The sequence below is a fragment of the Galeopterus variegatus genome, unplaced genomic scaffold (genome assembly GCF_000696425.1).
Source record: "Galeopterus variegatus unplaced genomic scaffold, G_variegatus-3.0.2 Scaffold1264, whole genome shotgun sequence".
Classification (NCBI taxonomy): domain Eukaryota; kingdom Metazoa; phylum Chordata; class Mammalia; order Dermoptera; family Cynocephalidae; genus Galeopterus; species Galeopterus variegatus.
Genome location: NW_007727375.1, coordinates 102792 through 111755, shown reverse-complemented (window position 1 = coordinate 111755; position 8964 = coordinate 102792). Strand labels below are relative to the sequence as shown.

General features: G+C 39.9%; 1 protein-coding gene across 9 annotated transcripts in view; it reads right to left on the bottom strand.

Moving 5' to 3' along the window:
- RNF216 (ring finger protein 216) overlaps positions 1 to 8964 on the bottom strand; it is a 180260-nt gene that overhangs the window by 146069 nt on the left and 25227 nt on the right. For all 9 annotated transcript variants that reach the window (XM_008575946.1, XM_008575953.1, XM_008575952.1 and 6 more), the window contains one exon: positions 5276 to 5409. In XM_008575946.1, coding sequence (XP_008574168.1) covers positions 5276 to 5409 — 134 coding nt within the window. The remainder of the gene's footprint in view (positions 1 to 5275; positions 5410 to 8964) is intronic.

The window sequence follows — 8964 nt, the reverse complement described above, 5'->3', positions numbered from 1 at the left end:
ACACTGAGGGTTGCGATCCGTTGCCGGACACGAAAAAAGACAAAAAAAAAAAAAAAATGTATACAGAATTAAAATACATAACAGAAATAGTATTTAAGTTTGGAGAGGAATAAGGAATTATAGTGTTCTAAGGTCTTTACATTATCCAGTAACAGTTTGAAGCACAAATTTACAACTGGCCCTCCATATCCATGGGTTCCACATCTGTGGATTCAACCACATGGATTGAAAATATTTGAAGAGAATAAATTGTGTCTGTGCTGAATATGTACAGACTTTTAAAATTGTCATTATTCCCTAAACAATACAGTATAACAATTACTTACATAGCATTTACATTGTATTAGAAGCATTTCTTTTTTGGCAGCTGGCTGGTTTGGGGATCCGAACCCTTGATGACCTTGGTGTTATCAGCACCATGCTCTCCCAGGTGAGCCACTGGCCAGCCCCTACATTGTATTAGGTATAAGCAATCTAGAGATGATTTAAAGTATATGTGAGAATGTGCTATAAATTATATGTAAATACTATGCCATTTATAACAGGGAGGTTGAGCATCACTGAACTCTGGTATCCATGGTAGGTCCTAGAACCAATACCCCCCAGAGATGGAGAAATGATTGTATATTAGTGCTGAAGCCTCTATGATATGAGGAAGCCTGAACCAGTCCTTAAAATAAATCATAAGTATTAGATATGACACCAACAGTGACAACTGACATAGAAAAAAAAATTGGATTTCATTGAAATTAAAAACTTTTGTGCTTTAGAGGACATGATCGGAAAGTGAAAAGTCCACCCAAGAATGAGAGAAAATATTTGCAAATTAGATATCTGATAAAGATATAATATCCAGAATACATAGAATACGTAAAGATTCAATAATATAAAGATAAATAACCCAAGTAAAAAATGGACAGAGAATCTACATAGATATTTCTCCACAGATATAAAAATGGCCAATAAGTATATGAATGATGCTTAACATCATTGGCCACAAAAAAATACAAATCAGAACCACAATGAGAATAAGATACTTCTTCACACCCCCTAGCTATAAATCAAAAAGACAGATAACAACAAGTGTTAGCAAGAACAAGGAGAAATTTGAACCCTTATACAACTGCTGGTAGGAAGGTAAAATGGAAAACATTCTGGTAAGGTTAAAAATAAGAGTTACCATATGATGCAGCAATTCCATTCCTAAGTATATACTAATAGAAATAAAAATACATGTCCACACAAAAACCTGTACATGAATGTTTATAACAGCATTATTCATTATTCATAATAGCCAAAAAGTAGAAATACCCCAATGTCCATCAACTGATGAGTGGATAAACAAAATCTGGTATATCCATACATTATTGGAATACTACACAGCAATAAAAAGGAATGTATTACTGATTCAGGTAACATCTCAGATGAACTTTGAAAACATTATGCTAAATGAAAGAAACTGGCAACAAAGGACCACATATTGTATGCAGAACAGGCAAATCTGTACAAACAGAAGGTGAATTAGTGATTGCCTAGGACTGGGTGGGATAGGGGATTGGAAGGTAAGGGGTATAGAATTTCATCATGGGGGAATGAAAATTTTCTAAAATTGATTGTGGTGATGGATGCAAAACTCTTGTGAATATACTAAAAGCCACTGGGCTGTATGCTTTAAAAAGATGAATTGTATGGTATGTGAACTCTATCTAAAGCTGTTTTCAAAACAGAAATGAAGTACTGATAAATGTTGTAACATGGATGAACCTTGAAAATACTATACTAAGTAAAAGATGCCAGTCATAAAAGACTACATGTTGTATTATTCCATTTACATGAAATTTTCACAATAGGCAAATCTATAGAGATAGAAAGTAGATTACTGGTTGCCTAAGGCCTAAGTTTGGAAGAAAATGGGGAGTTATTGTTAATAGGTAGGGTGATAAAAATGTTCTAGAACTGATTGTGATGATGGTTGTGCCACTCTGAATATGCACTAAAAACCACTGAACCGTACAATTTAAACAAATGAATGGTATGGTATGTCAATTACCTCTCAACAAAGTTGTTTTAAAAAAAGATCACATGGAGAGGCCCTGGAGACAGCAATGCCTGGCAGTCTCTAGCTGCCCCATTCCCCCCCCACCCAGCTCCAGCACCATCTGATAATAGCCAAATGAAAGATCCTAAGCCAGAATCATCCAGCTGAGAACCCTTCTCAAATTCCTAACCTACCGAAGCCATGAGAGATAAGTGCAGTTGTTTTAAAGCACTAAGTTTTGAGGTGATAAGTTACATGGCAATAAGTAACCAGAACAATAATATAAAAGAATGAGTAACTCAAGAAGTTACTAAAAGAGCTGTAAAATGCTAAAGAAGTATGTTAAATATGCTAAAGCAGAATTAAATAAAGACAAAAGTAAAAATTATTGAGAAAGAAAATAATGGTAGCACTATGAGATAAATCTCAGAGCTGTTTCTTTAGTAAAGAAAGAAGAAGGCAAACAGAGGAAAATGGTCACCTCATCAAACAAAAAAAGTGGGGGGGAACACAAGTACAAAAAATAGAAAAGAAAAATGGAGGAACCATAGATTAAGAGGAATAAAAAGAACTGGCTGTTTTGGGTAATTCAATTAAATATATTCAAAACCTCAAAAAAATAACAAAAAGAGTTCAGAAGTTTTCTTTAAGTCAGAATCATGTTTATAAAAAGTTTGTCGGCTCTCTCTGCTTCCACCACCTTGCAATGTGAGAGCCCTGGGTCACTGTTACCAGCACCAGATGGACTTTGGACTTCACACCCTCAGAAACTTTCTTCCCCTACAGAGATGCCTCCAAGTTTGCCCAGCACGCCTTCCGAACCTTCGACAAGAACGGGGAAGGCACCATTGACTTCCGAGAGTTCATCTGTGCTCTGTCCATCACCTCCAGGGGCAGCTTCGAGCAGAAGCTGAACTGGGCCTTCAACATGTACGACCTGGATGGCGCAAGAACGGGGAAGGCACCATTGACTTCCGAGAGTTCATCTGTGCTCTGTCCATCACCTCCACGGGCAGCTTCGAGCAGAAGCTGAACTGGGCCTTCAACATGTACGACCTGGATGGCAGTCTCTGGTAACACCATCTTCAATATTCTTTTCCCAAAGGCTATCTACAAAATGGTGGGCACTGTGATCATGATGAAAATGAACGAGGATGGCCTCACACCCGAGCAGCGAGTAGACAAGATTTTCAGCAAGATGGATAAGAACAAAGATGACCAGATTACACTGGATGAATTCAAAGAAGCTGCAAAGAGTGACCCTTCCATTGTATTACTTCTGCAGTGCGACATTCAGAAATGAGCTGATGTCAATGCTATGGACTGCAAAAACGTCTCAATGTTCCATTCAGTCTGCAGCTATTCACACAGACACACACACACACACACACACACACACACACAAATATTGCTTGGACTACCTTTAAATGGACTTGCTTCTTGTGTTTGAAACACTTGTGTGCATGAGAATGTCATTTGCTAATGAATTTTAACAGCATATGTTATAAAACAAAATGAACAACCTGCCACAATGTGATATATGTAATATCATTTCATTAAAAAAAAAAAAAAACCCTTCCTCCTCCAAAGCCTGGGCAGAAATGTGCTGCAAAGAGTTATATGATTTCTTGTTTATGTTTTGCTAATGTTCATGTCTCCTTGATTACATAATGGTAGTAGCACTTGAGACCCCCACAGTAATGTAACTTAATTATAAGCTTTGTCACCACTCTCCTGTAAAATAGTACTGGACAGACACTCAGAGAGGCCCTTGCCTCCTGTGTTTGTCCGCATATAAGAGCTTGTATTATCAGTGAATATAGATGTACTACATTTGCATGCCTTTTGGGTTTGCCTTAATTCTTACCTCATTTGCATACTATCAATCTGGAAAGAGCTATGTTGGATGAATGCAGTATAAAACTTAAAAGCCCTGCTATAAAAAAAAAAAAAAAAGTTTGTCAAGCATAGCACAGGCGCACACACACAAACCTAGGGGCCAAAGAGGACTTACGGTATCTATGGAGAAAACCCTAAATAAAATATTAACAAATGAAATCCACCAGAACATTACCATTACATTATAATACTACGACCAAGTGGAGTTTTCCAGAGACAGAAAAATTTACCACATTAACAGATCAAACAAGAAAAACCGTATGACAATCTCCATAGATGCTAAAATTGAATTTGATAGAATTCCACATTCACTTGTAAGAAAAGCTTGAAATAAAGTAGAACTAAAGGGCTATTTCCTTAACATAATTTTAGAAAATGGTATCCCAAGCAAAAAGGTACCATCACACTTAAGAAAAATTAAAAGTATTCCTATTTATGTCAGTGGTTATTCTTATTCTTATCTATCACCACTATTGTTTAAAATTTTTGAGGAAGTATCACAATATAATTAAACAAGAGAAAGAAATACAAAAATTGGAAAGAAACTCTAGGTATCATATTTGCAGATAGATCAGATACAAACTCTTGAGAAATTAAGACAGTCAATTGAAAAATGACTACAGACAATAAAAGTAAGGTGATGGAATATACAATAAATATAAAAAGGCAACAGATTTTTAAATTAAAAAAAACAGTTAAAAGGTACAATGGAAGAAAAGATGCCAACCACAAAAGCAACAGAAAAGATAAAATAACCAGGAATAAACAAAAAAATTTTAACATCTATAGTATAGTAAGAAAAATTCAAAATGCTCCCCTCAAGAATAAAGGAGAAGGCTACAGTACATGGAAAGACAAAATTTATTCTTGGTTAGAAAGAGTCAGTATTGTAAAAACTGCTCTATAATTATAACAAGAAAATTTGTTTCAAATTAGACAAATTATATTTTGGAACTAGTAAAACTGGTTATAAAATTCATATAAAAGCGTAAGTGCAAAAATATTCAGGATAATTCTGAAAAATTTGGGGCAATATGGGGAGATAAGCCCTACCTGACATTAGATACATTGTAACGCTGTAGTATTAACAAGAGGGTGGATTCATGCATGAATAGTCAGATGGAGCAATGGCGCAGAAGTCTAGAAACAGACCAAAACATCCAGCTTCTGAAGATAAGGGGACATGAGGTAGGGTGGAAAAGGGGCTATTCTTACAAATGCAGAACATGTACAAAGAGGTGCTCTCAGCTGTTCTACAACAAGGCCCACAGTGTGGCTGAAGAATCAGATCACTAATGTGCAATAATGCCTCATCATGGAAAATTTAAGAAAACTCACTTCTGTCAGGATGACATCATCATCCAGGTCCTCTTCTACATGTTGCTGAGGAGCCGGGGTGACCAGCATGGGAATCCCTTCCTCATCAGAGGAGTCAGATATGGTGATGGGCCCATCTCTGAGATTGATCCAGTCTATGGAAAGGCAGAGAACACTGTTACTGGGAGGACAGCACAATCACATTCAGTCCTCTAATTCAACTTTGGCCTGAAGAGGGTTAAGCCTAAAGTCAAATTCATGGTTACTAGTGTTAACTTACCTCCTCAAACAGCGTATGCACTCAGGCATTAAGAGCCATGTTTCCATACTGATTTCTGCCAATAATACACTTTGCAAATGGCTGGAGAAAAATCTGACAATTACTATGCTCAAGACTATCAACTTTTTCTTCTACGGGTACTTCATGGGGTTATGTCCTGATAAACCCATCATAAGTTGAAAATATTATAGATCAAAAACGCATTTAGTACACCTAACCTACTAAACATCATAGCTTAGCCTAGTCTACTTAAATGTGCCCAGAACACTTATATTAGCTCATAGTTGAGCAAAATCATCTAACACAAAGCTACTACATTAGTTGTCTTTCACAGTAGATTGATAATTCTAACAACCAACTGAACTGAGGGCCTGGAGGGCACATTATAAAGAATTTCCAGTTAAACATGGCAGAATGAATTGATTATTATCATCATCCCCTGAAATCCCAGGAGAATGACAGTAAAGGAACTTTAAAAAAGTATAAACCTCTGAATACAAAAAAAAGAGGAAAGAAGATGACAGCAGACCAGAGATTTCACAAAATTCTGGAGAACAGCAGATTCATAAGTGGCAAGTGCTTTAGCCGAAGACTCAAAACCACAGCCTGCAGAGTGGGGCAGCCAACCAGAACTGGCCTAATTCAGGCTGCAGAATCTCAAAAAAGCTCAGAAACTGGTGGCATAAGATACTATTGAGGGCAGAAATAAGAGGTGATTCAAAGTCTGTATTGCGAGCAAAGGGATTTCCAGATTTTTCTATACCACACAGCCACGTGACAAGCCACAGCCTACCCAGGCAAAAGACCAAGGTGAGTACAGGTGTAGATCTCTTTGGATTTATCCTTCTTGGGAGTTCATTTACGTCTTGGATGTGCAGATTGACATTTTTCATCAAATTTAGGAAGTTTTCAGCCATTATTTTTTCAAATATTTTTTTTCTGCCCCTTTTCTCTTTTTCTTTTCTCTCCTTCTGGGACTTTCACTACATATATGCTAGTAAGTTTGATGGGATCCCAAAGTTCTTTGAGGCTCTTTTCATTTTTCTTCATTCTTTTTTCTTTCTGTTCTACAGATCAGATAACCTATTAATCTACCTTCAAGTTCACTGATTCTTCTGCTTGCTCAGATATGCTGTTTATCAGATCTTTGGTGAATTTTTCATTTTAGTTTATTGTGCTTTTTACCTCTAGAATTTCCTTTTTTAAAAAAATTTCTCTTTACTGATGTTCTTTATTTCATGCATCATTGTCAAAATATACTTTGCTTTCCTTCTTTAAATGTGGTTTTCTTTAGTTCCTTGAGCATATTTATAACTGCTTTTATTAGGCTGTATGAGAACCCTTTCGGCCCTGCCCCATCATGGCGCTGGCTACCCTTCTCTTCCGCCTTCTCCTTCCCACCGGTGCTACAATACCTTCCCGCCGGCGCGAATCGCACGCCAATCAGCACAGGCTTCCTGCTCCTGGCCCCTTAGCAACGCAATCCATCCAATCCCCGAACGCCCCGTGCCCTCAGCAAACCTATCAGCTCTCTTCTAACCCTATAAAAGCAGATGTGCCCACTGAATAAAAAAACCTTCTCCGGCGAGGTTCCTTGCGTTTCTGTCTCATCCTTTAACTGGTGCTGAATTTTATTCCTTTCACTGGTGCCGAAACCCGGGAGGCGGGATTGTCCACTGTGGGCCCCATCTCTGTCTCAACCAAGGTGGCTCGCCCTCGTCCACCTTTTCGGGCGCTGGCTCTTCGCACTCAACACCGCTTCCACCCTTGGGTAAGTCTCCCTTATAGGGCTGCCACCCTCTTCTGGGCTACAGAGGAGCAGTTATCAACCAACTAGACTCCGATGCCCCTAAGAGATGTAAAGTTACACCCCATTAAGACCTTTACGGTTGTGGCGGACCCTCTGGCTATCTACTCCCTTCTCTCCAGGAGCTTTTGAGCGTGAGGGTTCAGGGTGGAGGCTCCTTTCTGCTTCTCTCTCTCTCTGGACGCTAAAACGGGTTCCAAAAATCCTAGTACTAGGTTCCTCGTGACCTCTGGCACCGTGCCTCCTGGGAGCTTGAAGTGTGGGTGACGACCCTCACTCTCCTCCTAATCCGGTTCCTATAGAACCTCCGTGGCTCACAAACTCCTCGGGGGATGCCTCCTGGATTTTGCTGACCCACTTCCGGCCCGGGGATTCATTTCCTCATTTTCTCTTCCTCTTGATTTCCTTATCTCTGTCCACTTCACAATGGGAGCCTCCTCATCCCTTCCTGAAACCTCACCCCTCAAATGCTTACTCAGAAACCTTACTGCACTCTCCCTTACACCAGATATTAAGCCAAAGCTCTTGATCAGATTTTGCACTCAAGATTGGCTCCAGTACTCCCTGGACAACCAAAACCATTGGCCTTTTGCGGGATCCCTAGACCCAGACCTCCTTCGCAACTTTTTTAACTACTGCCAGCGCCTCAAAAAGTGGAAGGAGATCTCCTATGTGGAGGCCTTTTGCCTCCTCAGACAAAATCCCCATCTTTGTTCTTCATGCTCTCTCTCCCAAGTCGTCCTGGCCTGTAAGTCTCCATCCCTTCTTGACCACCCGCATCCCTCCGCTCCCACTTCCCCCTCTGCTCTCCGCCATCTTCCATTTCAGCTTCCCCTTCCACTCCAATTCCACAGCTGCCCCCCGTTTCCCCTCCTCCTGCAAAACCTTTTAGTCCTCCACAGACTAGATCACAGGGGCTCCCTCCGGTCCCTCCCACTATTGAACTGCTTCGAGAGGTGGCTGGCTCAGAAGGGGTAATCAGAGTTCATGTACCTTTTTCCATCTCTGATCTCACACAATTAGAGAAGAAACTGGGCTCCTTTACCACTGACCCCACCACCTATGTTAGGGAGTTTCAGTGGATCCTGCAGGCTTACAGTCTCACACACCATAACATATACATGTTGATAGCTAACACTCTCCTTCCTGAGGAGCGAAGGCATGTGTGGGAATTGGCCCAAGCCCATGCAGATGAAACACACAGGACTAATCCTAATCACCCTACAGGTCCCAATGCAGTTCCAGAACAGGATCCCCAAGGGGATTATAACACCACTATTGGCATAAATTCCCGTGATGTTTTTGCTTCCTGCCTTGTAGCCGGCCTCAAACGGGCTGCTCGAAAAGTTGTAAAATTCCAAAAGGTGCAGGAAGTAATAGAGAAAAAGGAAGAAACCCCTTCCGAATTTTTAGACAGGTTAACCAAGGCCCTTCAACAATACACCAATCTAGACCCAGAAACCCCAGATGGTTGTCATGTTTTAATGACCTATTTCCTAGCCCAGAGGTACCCCGACATTAGGGCTAAATTAAAAAAGCTAGAGCAGGGGCCCGCTACTCCTCAGGCTGAAATTCTTATGGTGGCTTTTAAGGTTTTTCATAATAGAGAGGAGGAAAAGGAAC